The sequence below is a fragment of the Tauraco erythrolophus genome, chromosome W, assembly GCF_009769465.1.
Source record: "Tauraco erythrolophus isolate bTauEry1 chromosome W, bTauEry1.pri, whole genome shotgun sequence".
NCBI classification, from domain to species: domain Eukaryota; kingdom Metazoa; phylum Chordata; class Aves; order Musophagiformes; family Musophagidae; genus Tauraco; species Tauraco erythrolophus.
In genome coordinates, this window is record NC_141497.1 from 13,435,101 (window position 1) to 13,454,158 (window position 19,058).

Below are 19,058 nucleotides of genomic sequence, written 5' to 3' on the forward strand. Positions count from 1 at the left end.
ACAATGATCATTTGGTCCAAGTGCTTGACCACTTCAGAGCCGACCAAAAGTTAAAGGATGTTATTAAGGGCATCATCCAAATGCCTCTTTTTAAGGCACTGACAGCCCCGGAGCACCGACCACCTCTCCAGGAAGCCTCTTCCAGGGTTTGACCACCCTCTTGGTAAAGAAACACTTCCTAACGTCAAGTCTGAGCATGATAAATAATGCTCATTCAGGGGAAAAATACTTCTTGTGCCAACCAAACCTTTCACACGTGATAAAAGATGCTCAACAGAATATATCACACCTACTTCAAGCTGTCTATTCCAGCCTTGAAAGAAACATTCTCTCTTGATATTGCTTCATCATCAAGAGCCCAACCCATCCTCATCCTCCAGTGAACCCAGCGGTGCTACACAAGGACGATGTATGGCTCAGCAACAATTCCTCGGAAGGTTTAGGGTGTGTTTATAGGACGTTTTCATGTACATTTAGCAGCAGAGTGATTGTAAGCAGCTAAGCTAAACGTAACCTGATGGAACGGTCGATCTCTTGGCATCCCAAGGCAAGTCTGGCATCTGCGACCTTCTCACCAGAAATCAACGTGGGGACCAAAATTGAAGAGGGAGGAGGAGAAACAAGGCCAGGTTGGATGAGGCTTTGAGCAACCTGGTGTAGTGGCAGGTGTCCCTGCCCATGGCAAGGGGGTTGGAACTAGATGGTCTTTGAGGTCCCTTCCAACCCAAACGATTCTTTGATTCAATGAAACTTAATAGCGTTTTACTTTGACAGCCTACTACATAAATTTGGATTCGTGCTATGATTCTGCAAACATTATGGGGCGTAATGACCATGAAGGGTTTTGGGGTTTTTTTATGTATAGACACAAACACATGCAAAAGAAATGACAAAAAAACCCTCAGATGAATTACGTGTCTTTGAACTTTCCCCAGGAGAACATTACTGGTTGTGTTCTACCCAACCCAGAAGCAATCATCGAATCATTAAGGTTGGAAAGGATCTCAGATCATCAAGTCCAACCGCCAAACCAATACCACCATGCCCACTAAACCATGACCTGAAGTGCAACATCTACACTTATTTTTGAACCCTTCTAGTCATGGTGACTCCATCACTTCCCTGTGCAATCTGTTCCAGTCTTTGACCACTCTTTCAGTAAAGAATTTTTTCCTAATATCTAATCTAAAAGACCCCTGGTGCAACTTGAGGCCATTTCCTCTTGTCCTATCGCTGGCTACCTGGGAGAAGACACCAACACTGATCTCGCTACAACCTCCTTTCAGGTAGTTTGAAGGGGGAGGGGGATATAACTAGGTTCAGTAAACTAGGGCCAGGGAATAAGGCCTCCCACTCCCGTAGGGTGGAATCAGCGTGCTCAGCTGGCTCTCTGAAATGCCTGTACACCAATGCACGCAGCATGGGGAACAAACAGGAGGAGTTAGAAATCTGTGTTCGATCAGGGGGTTATGATCTTGTAGCAATTACTGAGACTTGGTGGGACAGCTCGCATGACTGGAATGTGGTCATGGATGGCTATGTCCTCTTCAGGAAAGACAGGCCAGCAAGGCGAGGTGGTGGAGTTGCTCTTTACGTGAGGGAGCAACTAGGGTGCATTGAGTTCTGTCCAGGGGCAGATCAGGAGCAAGTTGAGAGCTTGTGGGTGCGAATTAAAGGACAATCTGGCATGTGTGATACTGTTATTGGTATCTATTACAGACCACTGGATCAGGATGAGGAGGTTGATGAGGCCTTCTACAGGCAGCTGACAGTGGTCTCGCAAATGCAGGCCCTGGTTGTCATGGGGGACTTCAACTATCCTGATATCTGCCGGAAGGCCTACTCAGCCAGCCATCCACGGTCCAGGATGTTCCTTCAGCGCACTGATGATAACTTCCTGATGCAAATGGTGGATGAGCCTACTAGGAGAGGAGCGCTGCTGGATCTTATTCTCACTAATAAGGAGGGTCTGGTTGGAGCGCTGAAGGTCAAGGGTAGCCTTGGTTGTAGTGACTATGAAATGGTGGAGTTCAGGATCTCATGTGGCAGGAAGAGAATACCTAGCAGAACTAGAACCCTGGACTTGAGTAAGGCCAACTTTGATCTTTTCAAACAATTGCTAGGAGAAATCCCATGGGACAGAGTACTGGAAGGTAAAGGGGCCCAAGATAATTGGTTAGCCTTCAAGGACCTCTTCTTCCGAGCTCAAGACCGGTGCATCCCAACAGGTAGGAAGTCAAGAAAGGGTACCAAGAGACCTGCATGGTTAAATGGGGAACTGTTGGGCAAACTCAAGTGGAAAAAGAGAGTGTACAGATCATGGAAGGAGGGGCAGGCCACTTGGGAGGAATATAGGTCTGCTGTCAGAGGATGTAGGGAGGCAACTAGGAAAGCTAAGACCTCCTTGGAATTAAACCTTGCAAGAAAGGTCAAGGACAAAAGAAAGGGCTTCTTCAAATACATTGCAGATAAAACTAACACCAGAAGCAATGTAGGCCCACTGGCGAATGAGGAGGGTGCCCTGGTGACAGAGGATAAGAAGAAGGCAGAGTTACTGAATGCCTTCTTTGCCTCAGTCTATACTGCTGGAGGCTACCCTGATGAGCCTGGAACCCTGAGGAAGTCAGGATAGAGGAGGAGTCTACCCTGGTTGATGAGGACTTGGTTAGGGACCAGTTAAGCAACCTGGCCATCCTTAAGTCCATGGGTCGTGACGGGATGCACCCACGGGTGCTGAGGGAGCTGGCGGATGTCATTGCCAGACCACTCGCCATCATCTTTGCTAAATCGTGGGGAATGGGAGAGGTGCCTGAGGACTGGAGGAAAGCAAATGTCACTCCGATCTTCAAAAAGGGCAAGAAGGAAGACCCAGGTAACTATAGACCGGTCAGCCTCACCTCCATCCCTGGAAAGATAATGGAACAACTTCTCCTTGGTGCTGTCTCTGGACATATCAAGGATAAGAGGATCATTAGGGGCAGTCAACATGGCTTCACTAAGGGGAAGTCGTGCTTGACAAACCTGATAGCCTTCTATGAGGACATCACCCAGTGGGTGGATGATGGTAGAGCAGTAGATGTGGTCTATCTTGACTTCAGTAAAGCATTTGACAGTGTCTCCCACGGCATCCTCACAGCTAAACTGAGGAAGTGTGGTCTGGATGATCGGGTAGTGAGGTGCATTGTGAACTGGCTGAAGGATAGAAGCCAGAGAGTAGTGGTCAATGGGACAGAGTCCAGTTGGAGGCCTGTATCCAGTGGAGTCCCTCAAGGGTCGGTACAGGGACCTGTATTGTTCAACATATTCATCGATGACTTGGATGAGGGAATAGAGCACATGGTCAGCAAGTTTGCTGATGACACTAAACTGGGAGGAGTGGCTGACACACCTGAAGGCTGTGCTGACATTCAGAGAGACCTGGACAGGCTGGAGAGTTGGGCAGGAAGAAATTTAATGAAATACAACGAGGACAAGTGTAGAGTCTTGCATTTGGGTAAGAACAACCCCATGTACCAGTACAAGTTGGGGACTGAACTGTTGGGGAGCAGCACAGGGGAAAGGGACCTGGGGGTCCTGGTGGACAGCAGGATGACCATGAGCCAGCAATGTGCCCTTGTGGCCAAGAAGGCCAATGGCACCCTGAGGTGTATTAGAAGGGGTGTGGTTAGTAGGTCGAGAGAGGTTCTCCTCCCCCTCTGTGTGGAGCAGAGACCCACTCGCAGCCCGTGGAGAGGAGATGCCTGAGCCTGAGGACAGTCGTGTTGGGACGCACGACAAGGCAGAGAGGCATCTGGAGTCTGTGTGGCAACCCACGCTGGAGTGAGTGGCTACAACTCCCTAAGAATCCGAGACTGTGGTAAAGTCCACACTGGGGCAATCCATGGGGAAGGATTGTTTCCTGTGGGCTGGACTCACGCTGGAGAAGTTTGTGGATTTTTCCTCGTGGGTAGGGGATCCACTGGAGCAGGGGAAAAGGGTGTATGGACTCCTCCTCCTTTAAGAAAGAAGCAGCAGTAACAGCATGGAATGAACTGACCTGCACTCCCCCAGTCCCTGCCCCCTGCGTCGCTAGGGGGAAGAGGTAGAGCCAGGAGGAAAAGGAAAGTGGGGCGGGGGGGGAACAAAGGTGTCGGTTTTAAGATCTGGCTTTGTTTCTTTTTATCCTCTCACGTAACCGGTTTTGTTTCCCTTTGTCCTTTTAAGTAACTATCAATAAATTGTTTTGCTTTTAAGAAAGCCAAGTCTGTTTTGCCCGGGACCATGGTTTGTGGGTGCTCCCTCTGTTCTTGTCTCGACCCTCAGTCCCTTTATTATATTTTTCTCCTCTCTACTTTACTGGAGAAGGAGAGACTGTGAGTTTTAGTTGCTGGATCAGTGTAAAACCACGACAGTTGCCCTTCTCTGGACATGCTCCAGCACCTCAATGTCCTTCTTGTAGTGAGGGTCCCAAAACTGAACACAGTATTTGAGGTGCAGCTTCACCAGTGCTGAGTACAGGTGCACAACGCCTTCCCTAGTCCTGCTGGCCACACTATTTCTGATACAGTCCAGGATGCTGTTGGCCTTCTTGGCCACCTGGGTACACTGCTGGCTCATGTTCAGTCAGCTGTCAACCAGCACCCCCAGGTCGTCTTCTGCCAGGCAGCTTTCCATTCACTCTCCCCCAAACCTGTAGCGTTGCACAGGGTTGTCATGACCAAAGTCATGACCTGGCGGTTGACTTTGTTGAACCTCATACAATTGGCCTTGGCCCATTGATCCAGCCTGTCCAGGTCCTTCTGTAGAGTCTTCCTACCCTCCAGCAGATCAACACTCCCACCCAGCTTGATGTCATCTGAAAACTTACTTAGGGACCACTCATTCCCTCATCCAGATTATCAATAAAGATATTAAACAAGACTGGCCCCAGAACTGAGCCCTGGGGAACATCACTTATGACCGGCCACCATTTGGATTGAACTCCATTCACCACAACTCTCTGGGCTCAGCCATCCAGCTAGTTTTTTACCAGTCGAAGAGCACGTCTGTCTAAGCCAGGTCTTCTACTCAACCCAGAAGTTCATCCCCATTCATCGAATCATGGAATCATTAATGTTGGAAAGGACCTCCAAGATCATCGAATCCAACTGTCAACCCAATACCACCTTCTCGAGGAGAACGCCATGGGAGATGGTGCCAAAGGCCTCACTGAATTCTAAGTAGACAACAGTGGAACTACATCCCTGGATTAAATCACTACGACGTATGACCAAAGGAATTCTGCTTCTCCAGCGAGTTTACAATTACTTTGTCACTTTTCTCTGGATTTTAAAATGGGAAGACAAAATAAAGGTACATGCAGCTTTAATTAGTTAAATGAGAGCTATTTATGCACTTCAGATTTGCTAATTAGGAACAGGGAGCTAAAAAATTAGAGAAATTAAAACTGCACTAACATTTAAAGTGAGGAAGTAAAGAAATAAACAAATACACAAATAGCCCCCAGTTGCCTTCACGCTGGTGCTCGAAAAGGGTGGAAGGAACAAGCTCAAAGGAAGACTAAAGTCTCCTCAAATAAAAGACAAAATGAGCAAACTCTCAGTTTTCCAGCTCACAGCAGCAGCTGGGCCATCGCACACCAGCTCAAAAGCATTTAAATCCACCAGATCTCCCCCATAATAAGAATAAATATATTTAGTTTTTATTCCCACAGCTACAGAAAAGTGGAGATCTCCTTGTTCTCTCCACTTTAACAGTTTCTACGAGAACATCCACAACAACTCCGAGTTTGGCAGAAAGTTTCTATATACATTTTTTTCCCATAAAATCAACTCTCTGACATTTCCTACCGAGAAGCCAGCTGTGGTTATTTCTAATAACCACCCAACGGTGAGCATCCATCTCAAAATTAACAATCTGAGCCAGCACCCTACGTGTTCCGCCCGCTTTTCATCTTGACTTGCCCTCTTCCTTGTCTCTACGTTGTGTTTTACAGCGAAATCTTTTTTGAAGCTGAGTCGTTAGGAATTCTGCCCCAAGCGAGGTCTCCAGGCACACAACGCCATCAATATTAAGCAATAATTGTGAGAATAGTCATTCAGAGCGAGCATCTTCCATTTGCTTGGTCGTCTCCGTTACATTATTAAATTAATAGCTCTGCCGCCACCACCAAAGAAAAATAGTGAAAAGTGAAAAATCTTATTAAACTAGAGATAAAAATTTAAATAATTCTAGGAAGTGTCAAGGCCAGCCTTTGGGCTCTTCTCTGTGCTACTCGGATCCAGTTAGTATACTATGAGAGACATTTAGTTATTTGTTTGGATTTAATCAGTTTGTGAATAATAAGTGTTTAATTAAATTAATTCTGGCTGCTGCCAAAATAGAAGAAAAACAAGAACATGATAAAAAACAGACTGGAGAAACAATATTCTGGGTTATTGCAGCCTTTTACAAGATTAGGAATCATGGAAGGGTTTGGATTGGAAGGGATCTTCAAGATAATCTAGTTCCAATGCCCCTGCCATGGGCAGGGACACCTGCAACCACACCAGGTTGCTCAAAGCCTCATCCAACCTGGCCTTGAACACTTCCAGGGATGGGGCAGCCACAACTTCTCTGGGTAACTGGTCCAGTGCTTCAACACTCTCCCAGTGAAGAAGTTCTTCCTTAGATCTAATAGAAACCTCCCCTCTTTCAGTTTAAAGCCATTGTCCCTTGTCCAAACTCCCTCTCCAGCTTTCTTGTAGCCCCTTTAGGTACTGGAAGGCTGCTAGAAGGTCTCCCTGGAGCCTTCTCTTCTCCAGGCTGAACAGCCCTAACTCTCTCAGCCTGTCTTCATAGCAGAGGTGCTCCAGCCCTCGGATCATCTTTGTGGCTTCCTCTGGACCCACTCCCCTGCACAACACAGTTCAGCCAAACACTCAGATTAACACGTCAAATCCATTTTGGTTCAACCCAGCACTTACACCTGCAAATTATAATCTCATCAAGGCTTCCAACATTTAGTGCTCTGGGATTAGGAACCTCTAACAATGGTGGACCGGAGTGAGACGACGCACAGCCCATCTTCTCTTACCCCATCTGTAAGTACCGATACCGTGATAACACATCTCCAAGGTAGGAGCATCCATGCGCCATCCCACACAGCACTGAACCCTGCAGCTCATTTTCTATTTTTGTTCCAAGTAAATGAGCACCACAAAAGGTCACAAAACGTTATCAGCTGCTCAGTGACATTTTGCCTTGAGAATAAGCACGGAAAAGTAAACACAGAAGGTTCGGAACAAGACGCGCCAAGATACCCAATGCCCTTTGGGAACTACGTGGGAATTTTAAAGTAACTGGAGCCGGGTGCGTTAAAAAACAAACAAACAAACAAAAAATAAATCAGAATATATGTTTGATGTTGTGAAAAGGAGCAGTAGAAGACAAAGATCAAACTGACAGGTATTCAGCGTTCCCAGCAAATTAGAAATTACATAAATGTTCCTTAAATGACAGTTTATCCTCGTCAGTTGAGCTTGGGGCTCCTACTCTTTGGTAGCTGTGCAAACAGAAATCTCTGAAGATCACGTCCAAGGGGACATCCTGATGAGACACAACGGGTGGGGTTTTCATGCCTGCCTTTCACGCTCTGAAGTGTGAGCTCTTCCACATCCAAACTGAAATCAGTTACACAATAAAAGCTTTACATAGTTCCAGTAAACGGCAAGAAGGAATAGACCCAAAAGAAATAATCTCAACATTTTTCACGATATATTGAGAAATAGCATCCAACAAGCAGCGAGAACAATTAACACCCATCACATACGATATTGTATTATGAAATAACATCAACAGCTTCATCGGTGACACGTTAAGACTCTTTGAAGAAGGAAAGTGCCGGATTTAAGATAAAGAAATGCAATTTTTGGAAAACAATTAGATTTGTTGGAATAAGCAAGATGACAACAGACCTACCTGCATATAACCTACTGAGAAAATATTTCTTTTCCCACACCACCTCTTTTTTCCCCAGGAACAGCTCCACTTATTATTCCCTGAGATTGTTCCATTTAATCAAAGCGCAGTTACGTTTATGGCAGATGTTAATTTGCAATCAGGGAACGGTTTTGGCTCATTCGCTTGAGTTTAAGCAATGTTATTGCTGCCAAAGCCTCTTTGGGAAAAACATCACTCTAAAACTGTTTTTTTTGGGGGCATTTCAGTTCTTATTTGAACACGATCTCCTGGACAAGTGAAAGGAACCTTCTGCAAGGGGTAGGTTGAGTATCTTTGTATACAAAAAAGCTACACGATGCAGGAGTATCTTTGCAAATACCCGTGCAAGGTACTGAGCAAGCGGCAGACTTACCCTGGAGTTCACCACTTCCAAGGAGACATTCTGAGGCATCGCACTGGGCACTGAAAGAGAAGAAAAAGGCCAAAAAAAAAAAAAAGAAATGGGAAATAGTCATTAGTGTCTAAATCAGAATAAGTCCCATCAAATATTTCTTGTGTCGGAAAGAAGAGAGTGAAGGTTTTACACTTAGTTTATAATCCGATCACAACCACATAAATTAATCCAGGTGGCACTTTTGAGGTCCCCTAGGGAGAGGAAAACCAAATGCATCTGTTAACTTCTTCCCATTTTTTGATAGACTTATTAGTAAACCCTTGAAACAGCCAGTCATGAGGTTCCCTGCAGGGAGAGCAGCTCCTTGAATTCGGCTGTTCGTTAGAAACTCGGTCAGGAATCAACCAGAACATGCTGCAATTTCTCCGGCTTTTATTTAACAAAGTGCATTTCAGAACGGATATTGGATACAGATGGAGCAGGGAATTCCGCTCTCAGTGGCACCAGCTCACCCTTTTTTATAAGGATGCATCAGGGGAAAGAGAAAATAAACTTTGTCTGCAGATATTATTTAAAAAATAATGTTTTATATTAAAGCTCTGTTTATCATACATATTATAATCCTCGTTTTATACCACTAAATGTTGTTATATCCATTCTGATAAATAAACTTTCATTCTTAAATAGGCCTAATAGCAATTCAAACCATGGGCTTAACAAAGATGCCTCACGAGACGTTAACAAGATCATTTGGCACCTATAGCTTTATATAAAACAAATGGTTCTGACACAAGAGTGTTTTTTCCATAGAATCAAAGAATAGTTTGAAAGGATCTTAGAGATCATGTAGTTCCAACCTCCCTGCCATGGGCAAGGACACCTGCCACTACACCAGGTTGCTCAAAGCCTCATCCAACCTGGCCTTGAACACTTCCAGGGATGGGGCAGCCACAACTTCTCTGGGTGACCTATGCCAGTGCCTCACAACCCTCAATGTAAAAAATTTCTTCCTCAGATCTAATCTAAATTTCCCCTCTTTCAGTGTAAAACCATTGCCCCTTGTCCTGTCAATACACGCCCTTGTCAAAAATCCCTCTCCAGCTTTCTTGTAGCCCCTTCGGGTACTTCATGAGGTTTGCAGGGGACCTTTCCTTCTCGTTACCGACTCAAGTTTTAGTGCTGCTACATATTATTCCCCTACCAAACTTCTTTTTTTTTTTTTTTTAACAATTTGTTTGTCTTTCTATTATTTTGATTATTTCTCTTTGGTGACCACTTGTCATATTCCCCTTTTTCATTGCATGCACAAACATAATTGATGCCCTCCTTTCTCTTTTCTTCTACAGCTTCCATCAAAACGAGAAATAAATCCAGACCTGATCCGCCATCAAACTCAATCCCTTCCAGAGCAATACTGAGTGTCTTTATTCCTTCCTCACTGTTCAGACAAGATGTTTTGCATTACTAAAGCAGAGCTCCTGATTTAATATCTCGGGTTGTGTAATGATGAGAGCGCTCCCCCGGCAATCCTGCGAGATCACAATTGCATCCTCCAGTTACATCTTGATCAAATGCTTCACTAAGGGCAAATCCTGCCTGACTAATTTGGTGGCCTTCTATGATGAGGTTACAGCATTGATGGATAGGGGAAGAGCGGTGGTTCAATCTGAACCACAATCTTCAATTTTTACTTAAAAAAAATAAAGGCATTCGTGTTATAATTACAGATAGAAATGCTATTGAAACCAACTACTGAGGAAGCATGAAATAAGACTGTCTGCCAATCACCGGGATTAACCGCATTTTGAGAAATCCATGAGCACGATAGCTCAAAGCATCTCTGAAACGGCCCATGCCTTGGCCAAATATTATCCGAGCTGTATTTTGAACTGAAAATCAAGCATTAAAGATACAGGATGCTCCTTGATGGGGTGAATGATGCCTGGGGGTTGTAGCTCCTGCATCTGGAGATGTCCCACTAAATCCCTTTGACTTTTACGAGAGGGTAGGAAAGACAGAGCGATCTTCAGGACTTGTTCTCTCCTTTTTGATGTTTGCTTCTGGTTTCAAACAAGCAGCGCGGGAATCGCTGCCCTCCGGATTTGGCTACCGATGTGAAAAGAAATCGTCAAGGACTGCATGGACCAAGATGTGAAGAAGACATGAAGTAAGGAGCAAAGGGAGCCGGTTGTGATGAACAAAATGCTCCTTGTTACTGTTTTGTTTGGTGGCGATACGTTAAAATATAGCGGGGAAGCTTGGGGAGATGCTCTCCTCCGTGGGGAAGTTGGTGGCAAGGGATGAAGGACAAAACCTGCCTAAAACCCAGATGTGTATAAGGGCAACTACCGTCTCTCACCTTCCTCCGTCTCACCTATAAACCAAGATGGATTAAATGTCTTTTCCTCTCTTCTCTGTAGGCTCTTAGCTCGCCCATGCAGGAGTTACTTCTCACTGATTTATTGTGCGTCCTTCTAGAAGGGACCTTAACCCCAGGAATGGTCATAAAAGAAGAACTGCAGAAAGTTTTGGTGCTGCAGAACCACTCGCTCCGTTCCCTCCTTTCCTTCTAAGCGAAGACCGCTGTCATCTTCACCCAGGCTCGGCCTATTCCAGGCTCTCACTTGGGCTGCTCTTCTTCATGCCAGGGACCAAAGTGAGTTCAGGCAGATCCAGAAAAAAGAAGAGGAAAAAATATCCCCAAAAGATTTTCTCTTCTTTTACATCTGCTCAAAAAAAAAAAAAACAAAACAGAAGGAGGATGGGAAGGCTGCAGCCAACTGACTTCTTGGCGGAATAGTCTTCTGCTTCAATCAAGAGAAAAATAACGAGCATCTTTCTAGATTCCCCGAAACGAGGGCGCCTGGACCCGCTCCTGTTTTCTGGAATAGTCTTATGCAAACCTTCTCGTTCACAACGTTTCTTTTTTGTTGGCAGACAGGTGAAGCATTCGAAACGCTTGCAGGGGATCATTTTCAGCCTCGTGAATAATAATCTTCCCCTTTCCCGCTTACAGTGACATTTAAAACCCAAGCGGAGTAGAGGGCCGCAGTTCTACACTTCACAGCGTGCATTAAATCTGCATACGTTATACAAAACAGTCATTTTTCACTTGTTTCCCTTTTGTTTTTATAAGCAGGGAGTAATTTATTCTACCAAGATCTGACCTGTATTATGAGGGAAAACTGAATTTGCCGAGTAGACTTAAGTAGCGCTCGGAAAAAATATTATCAAGGTGTCAAACATACAATAATAGCGCAGATCGAGCTGTGGATCTCGCAGATTTATCCCACTGAAGGATATAGCCCAGAATTAACGCCAATTAAATCGACGCTGAGCTTCATCAGCTCCCACTCTGGATGTATCGCTTCTATAGGGGATGTCACCAACCTATATGGGACCCAGGGACATCTACACAGGTCTTCCATGATGGAGATACATCAAAGAAATGCAAGAGCTTCTCCACTGCATGATACTCCTCAGTCTCCGCTGATTTTTCTCCAGGATCTATAAAGCTTCTACTAACGCTGCCCAGAAATTGATATTTTGAGTTGATTAGACATAGTGTTGTGAAGCAACTGGGTTACCAGACAGAAAATTGTTGTTCTTAAGCTTGTATAAGTTTTCAGCTGGTTTGGATAGAAGAATCAGGGGAAGAATTATCAACTTTGTAATAAAATTAAGAGAAACACTGGTAAATAAAAAGGGATAAATCTCAGTCGTTCTGGTCCTCCATCCAATTTGAAGCCTGTCTCTGGTCTCACTTCTCCTTTATGGACTCTCACTGACTTTGCTGAAAAATTTTTTCCATCATTTTTATGTTTTTTAGACTTTTGTAGCCCAAAATGAAGTCATTTCTGTTTTAGCCAGGTGTAGGGATCAGGCTCAGCAACTCCAAGAGAAGTCAAGCATGCATGAGTTTTGCGATATCGGCCGCAACTAAGTGCTTGCGAACGCAAAAGAAAATTCAATTTATTGCCCAGAGCTCGCAAATCACAAGCTTGGGGAGGGATGATGGCGCAGCTGCTGTGATGAGCAGGGATTGAAGCCCTGGCACATTTACTTAGCAGAAAGAAAAGCCATGTAGTAAAAAAATAGTGTCTGTTGACTGTTCAAGGCAAGGCTGGATGAGGCTTGGAGCAACCTGGTGTAGTGGAAGGTGTCCCTGGCCATGGCAGGGGGTTGGAACTAGATGATCTTGAAGGTCCCTTCCAGCCCAAACCATTCTAGGATTCTATGAAAAGCTGAAAGGAAACACTTGTACCTTAATTAAAGAGAAAAATAAAGACGTAGACTACCCTTATCACTAGACACGAGAATAATGAACCGAACCAAACCAATTATCCTTGGAGATGAACACCAGGCTCAGAGGGTACCGCTGCTAAAACTCTGATTTCTGTCCTGCATGTTCAATAACCACCTTGGTCGTTGCCTCTTCCAAAATCCAGAAACAGAAGGAAAAGTCTGATGATGGCAACCGATAAGACGCAACCTCCCCACCCCAGGAGCCCTTCAGTCCCAACTCACCATCCGAAAGCGTGGTGACCGTCACGTCTTCGGTGGAGACGCCGGGGCCATAGCGGTTGTAGGCAAGGAAGCGCAGGGTGTACTCAGTGGACTTCTTCAGTCCTTCCAGTTGGTAGGAGATCCCGTCCACCTCCACGTTCTAGAACATAGAGATGATAAATCAAGGGGAAACGCGACAGCTTCACCCTCTTTGAGAAACAGAGCTAAATCCTTGTTGAAGTCTGCTCGCAGCATGGAGGGGATTTCAGCGCTAGTGGGAAGCGTCCGAGCAAGTCTGGAGGGCAATGAAGCACGTAGCGTCAACCTCAATGGTTGAGGTCAACCTTGATGGTTTTGCACAAGGTAAAAAAGGGGCATCAAAAGGGTCTTTAAATGCTTTTTGGCATTATTCTGCAATTTCAGGGTAAAGCTGAGGAATGATTTATATATAATGAGCTGCCTCCTTCTACCTCCTGAGTCCATTTTATACCAGCAGAAACTGATTTTGCTTGATTTGCTCTTTTCATGCTGGTCTGTGCAACATTTACCTAACCTGGATTAATCCATAAAAGCCTCTCACTCGGATTCCCAATGCTCCAAAGACCTGTAGATGCCTCCACCAAATATCTCCTTGGCAAAGAAAGAATGGAAACGCTCCGGTCATCGCTTACCTGTTCTCTTCCAGTTGCCGTCTCTGTACAGAAGAGCCTGTAGCCTTGAACGGGACCGTTGACATAGGCTGGGGGATCCCAGGAGATGAGGATTGAGGTAGGTGAGGTAGACACAGCCCGTAGGTTTTCCACTGGTCCGGGAACTTGGACTGCACAGAAAAGAAAAAGACAGGGTGAAAATTTGGTTCCTACATCAACCACCGCTGCCACCTGGATCCCCGACATGGTGGCACTACCCAGTCCAGGATATAATTCTGGAGGATGTCTATACCAGCACTGTACACCTCAAAAACTCCAGATAAAATGCCAAAGGGATGATAAACCCATGGAAAACACAGGGCGGAAAGACTATCGCAGAATTAGCACTGTGAATACATGAAATACCAAAAAGGGTCGTTCCATCTAGGCTACATCTCGGAGCCTTTGGCTCAAGGAATGGGCTTTATCTTCAAATTGAATTTCCAGGAAATAATTAGCACAACTATTTAATGTACTCAATAGACAAATTTACCGTGCAGTAGTGGGAAATTAGAGACATGCAAAAAAAGAAAGAGGGGAGATTTAGAACTTCTTCAGTCTTGAGGGTGGTGAGGCACTAGGACAAGTTGCCCAGAGAAGGTGTGGATATCCCGTCCCTGGAAGTGTTCAAGTCAGGTGGGAAGAGGCTTGATTCTGCTCCTCTACTCTGCTGTCATGAAATCCCACCTGGAATACTACCTTCAGCTCTGGGATCCCCAGCACAAGAAGGACATGGAGCTGTCAGGATTTTGCCTGACTTTCGAACATTCCAGCATACACTACAGCGCACAGTTCTAGGAATTGAACCGCTGTAACCAACCTGCTACTAAACACAGAGAAATAAGAACATTTGAAATGGTTTCCTACTGTTATGATTGTACCGATGAGTTGTATTTGTGGTAGGAAAGCCATGAAGTAGTGGATGGAGGAAGATGTCGCAACGGGAAAGCTTCAGGTGGCTCCAAGCAGACCAATACTCCAATGCAACAAGGCGGCTTCAGGCTCTACTCTAAAGCAAGCCCACACGCCTCCAAAGCTCAGGAGAAAATACCTCACTCTTAGGAGTAAATGCCCCACCTTAATTAGTCTGAAGTCACATGGTTTACTAGATGGGTCAAGGCTATTGGTCACTTGACCATCCATCTCCCAGAGTGATTGGCTGAATGCTACAGCACCTGTTTCAAGGCAACTTTCCCAGTGTAACGAGCCACAGGTGTTTCTTAGCCAACCTGCATAGGGAAAGAACTTTCACAGGATGCTGCAGCAGCCAAAAGATGACTCCACAATTCCCCCTTTTTGTTTAAGACTAATTAAAATCAGGCAGGGAGATTTTCCAGCAATGCCATGGGAGATAGATCTAGCAAACCAGTTATACATTCAGTTATTAATTCTAAATAGCCTTAAGGGCTCTAACATTCTGACTCCAACGGAGACTTAAAATCTAGTCTCTGCTCGTAGAAAGAACAGGTTGATGGCCAATGTCATTATTTCCATTAGAAGGATCATTTGATTGATGATCTGCGTTCTAGCCATCGTTCGAACATTGCCTGTTCTGTTTCTGATGTTGCAGGTCAGGGCGAATGCATCTTGCGGGTAGCCATCGTATCCCAGTATCTGTGGAAACGCAAGCATACCCATGACCCCAAGCAAAAAGCTCATATGGGCCCTCCCACATCTTAGTGAGTAGGTCCCGTAACCAGACTTTCGCTCAGGGCAGGTGCGTCTCACCTGAAGACTGCAATGAAAGAAAATGATTCAAAATAACGGGCTTATTTGAATTGATTGGCATCGTAAGATGGTTAATCGTATATAACGCTTTTTCTAGGCGACTCTGTGGGGTTTCTCCATGCATTCCCCCTTTTTGTTTCTCTAAAACACGCTTCAGAGTGCCATGAGCGCGTTCAATAATGGCTTAGCCAGTAGGAGAATGAGGAATAGCTAAAGCATGATTTACATCCCATAGGTGTAAAAACTGCCGTGTCTTCTGTGAGACATAGGCCGGGCCATTATTGGTTTTTACAGAAAAAGGCACGCCCAAGATGGCAAAAGCGAGTTTCCAATGGGCAATGACATCGCGACCTTTCTCCCCAGTATGAGCAGACGCCCACATAGCTGAGGAGAAAGTGTCAATAGACACATGCACGTACTTAAACCTGTCAAATTCAGGAACATGCGTTACATCCGTCTGCCAAAGCTGCAGGGCCTTTAGGCCTCTGGGGTTTACCCCCGATGGCAGAGGTGCAGCAATTCTATGACAGTCAGCGCAAGCACTGACAATGTCCCAAGCCTCAGTGGGCATTAAGTGAAACTGTTTCTGCAGGGTATGCGCACTTTGATGGAAGAAACTATGCGATGCCTTGGCTTGTGCAATTTTATCAGGCTGAGGTGCTACCCATGCGGGGTTAGCTAGCATGTCAGCCCTGGCATTGCCTTCTGTTATAAAACCTGGCAAATTAGTATGACTATGGACATGCAGAATATAATATGGGTGAACTCGAGCTTGAATTGCACACCATAAAGTTTTTAACAGAGAAAACAGAGCCACATTATTTACTTCTTTCAGAAGCGAACAATCTAAGCGTTGCATTATATCTGCCACATAAGCAGAATCGGTGACTAAATTCAAAGGTACCTGTGAGAACCATTGAAAGGCCATGGCAACAGCCCTCAGTTCAACCAACCGGGCTGAGCCTGACTCATGGCCTTCCAGCACCTGCCACTCAGATTCCTCCTTCCAGGTAACAATAGCTTTCCCAGTTTTCCCGGACCCATCGGTGAAGACGGTGGGTCCTTGCACTGGCACTCGGCTATTTTCTGGCCGCAAGGTAAAGCTTGTCAACCTTGCCAATTGCAGCAATTTATGGCTAGGCAGATGGTATGCAATTTGTCCTGAGAAATTTTCCGGCGCACTTTGGAGAGGAGCACTGTTAGTAAGGCTCCACTCAAAGTATTCCTGCTGTACTGGCAGAACAATTGTTGCAGGATCCGCTGCCATCAATTGTAAACACCGCTGACAGCATTTGATTATCAGACAAGCAATTAATTCAAATAATATAGATGCTGTCTTTTTTGGTTGATGCGGCAAAAAGACCCATTCCAGAATATGCAAGGGGTCAGACCACTGTTTGTCCCATTGGCCAATGATACCTGTAGGATGAAAATCTGGAGTGGTAATAAAAACAGTAATATCAATGGAGGGATCTACTCGGTAAACCTGACGGGCAGAAACGGCCTGTTGAACCTCCTCCAGCGCTTCAGGAATCAGTTTCCAAGGTGAATTCTACTCGGGGTCCCCCTTTAAAATATTAAAGAGCAGCGCAAGTTGCGCCATGGTTAGCCCTAGATAGGGACGTAAGCAATTGATGACGCCCAACAATTTCTGAGCATCATTCAAGGTCTTAATAGAACCCGAGAATTGCACCTCTTGGTGTTGTATAGTTTGGTCCAAAATTTTGACTCCTAAATATTTCCAAGGAGGATGCTGTTGAACTTTCTCTGGAGCCACTTGCAATCCATAAGAATGCAGAGCAGCGAGCAGCCGAGGCTGTATCCTCAGCAGCTCGTCCTGGGTAGATGCTGCCACCAGGATATCATCCATGTAATGGTAGCAGTACACTTCAGGAAACTGCTCACGGATTCCGGACAAAGCTTGAGCAACGTACCATTGACAGATAGTCAGGCTGTTCTTCATGCCCTGCGGTAGGACCTTCCATTGATATCTCTTTGCAGGTTCAGCGTTGTTAACCGCAGGTACAGTAAAGGCGAACTTTGGTTTGTCATTAGGATGTAAGGGGATCGTGAAAAAACAGTCCTTCAAATCAATGATCAAGATTTCCCACCCTGCTGGAATCATGGTGGGTGAGGGCATACCAGGCTGTAATGCCCCCATGCTTTCCGTAACTGCATTGATTTTTCAGAGATCTTGCAGCAATCTCCATTTTCCTGATTTCTTCTTCATTACAAAGACAGGCGTATTCCAGGAACTAGTAGAAGGTTCAAGGTGTCCCTGTTGCAATTGTTCCTTAACTAGGTGATGAAGGGCGACTAATATTTCTTTCGGTAGGGGCCACTGGGGTTGCCAGATGGGTTTGTTTGCTACCCACCGCAAAGGCAACGTAGGATACCGTGCGCCCTTCAGTACAGTGGCCCCCATCAAAAATTTGTCCAATTCGTACTCCCCAGGCTGCCAAGACATCCCGCCTCCAGAGGTTTAGCAGATCTGTAGTGACATAGGGCCGAACTGTAGCTGTTTGACCCTCTGCATTCTTCACCACCACAGGTCGTTCACTTAGATAACTCTGTGCAGTTCCTCCCAGTCCTGCAATGGCTGACCCCACGGGGGCTAAAGGCCACGTAGGAGGCCACGCAGAGGAGGAGATGATTGTCACATCAGCACCCGTGTCAATCAAACCTTGGAGTCGAATCCTGGACGGCTGGGCATTTGGCAATATTAAGGTGCAGGTCATCTGTGGCTTTTGGCTGGAGATATCTGCGGTCCAATAAACCTGCAGAAGATCTGTAGAACCAAAGCCACCACCTTCACGACTTCGTCGTTTTGCCTTAGGAACACATGATTTGAAAGGCACAAGTTGAGCGATTCGAGTTTTTTCCGGAATAGTAACGGGGGGGCGGGTGTGGAAACCATGGCACAAATCTGTACTGTGAAGTTGGCGTCAATAATTCCTGGGTGCACAAAGATCCCTTGAATGGTGGCACTAGATCTTCCCACCAACAATGCACCCAGCCCGTGTCCTAGAGGCCCAAATGCATCCAAGGGAACCTTATAGACACAACAGGATTCTAAGACGACTGTTGTTGCGGTGCACACATCCACCCCGGCTGATCCCTTGGTGCTGGCTGTAAGCTGGCTGAGTAGGCCTGAGTTGGTACCATGCCCTGGGGAAACATTTGTGTCTGAGCGCACATCCCCATTGTGCTTCTGGGGAAGTTTCCCAAACATGTCGGCCATTGGCATGGTACAAGGATTCACAGTATCTTGCAGAATGGCCTGGCTTATCACATCTTACACAGTGAGCAGGTCTCCTGTTGTCCTTGTTTCTTCTTTTTTGTCTGGTCTGTCTTTGTCTATTGTCCCTCTTAGGTTGCCTTTTCGGTTCCGGAACAGAGTTTTTGAGTTGAATAGGCCGTAGAATTGTAGCCAGAGCAGATTTATAACTTTCAGATTCCAGCTTAGAACAAGCTTCAATCATTTCTGTAAGTGTGGGTTCCCCTGGCATAGAATTTATGCTTTTCCTACATTCTTCATTGGCATTGTCTTTTGCCAGCTGCTTGCATAATAGCTGCCTCAAGGTTTCATCAACCTGTTTTTTGAGGGCTGCAGCAATTTTCTCTACAAAGGACAAAAAATGTTCTTTTTGCCCCGACATATCTTCACATATCATGTTTCCGGGGCAGCCATATCTATGCCTTTTATTGGGAGCTCCCATGCCGATCTTTTGGGCTTGCTCAAGAACTTGAGGATGCCATGTAGCTTGGAAATCAGGGTCGGCAAAAGCATTAGCTCCCAGTAGAGCATCTGCTGGAGCTCC

At 45.5% G+C, this 19,058-nt stretch overlaps 1 protein-coding gene across 1 annotated transcript in view; it reads right to left on the bottom strand.

Moving 5' to 3' along the window:
* The window catches only part of LOC147526224 (netrin receptor DCC-like), a 572,075-nt gene that overhangs the window by 153,837 nt on the left and 399,180 nt on the right, over positions 1 to 19,058 (bottom strand). Inside the window, 3 exon segments of the mRNA XM_086630103.1 lie at positions 8,333 to 8,382; positions 12,842 to 12,980; positions 13,492 to 13,640. Of these exon segments, the coding sequence (XP_086486229.1) occupies positions 8,333 to 8,382; positions 12,842 to 12,980; positions 13,492 to 13,640 (338 nt within the window).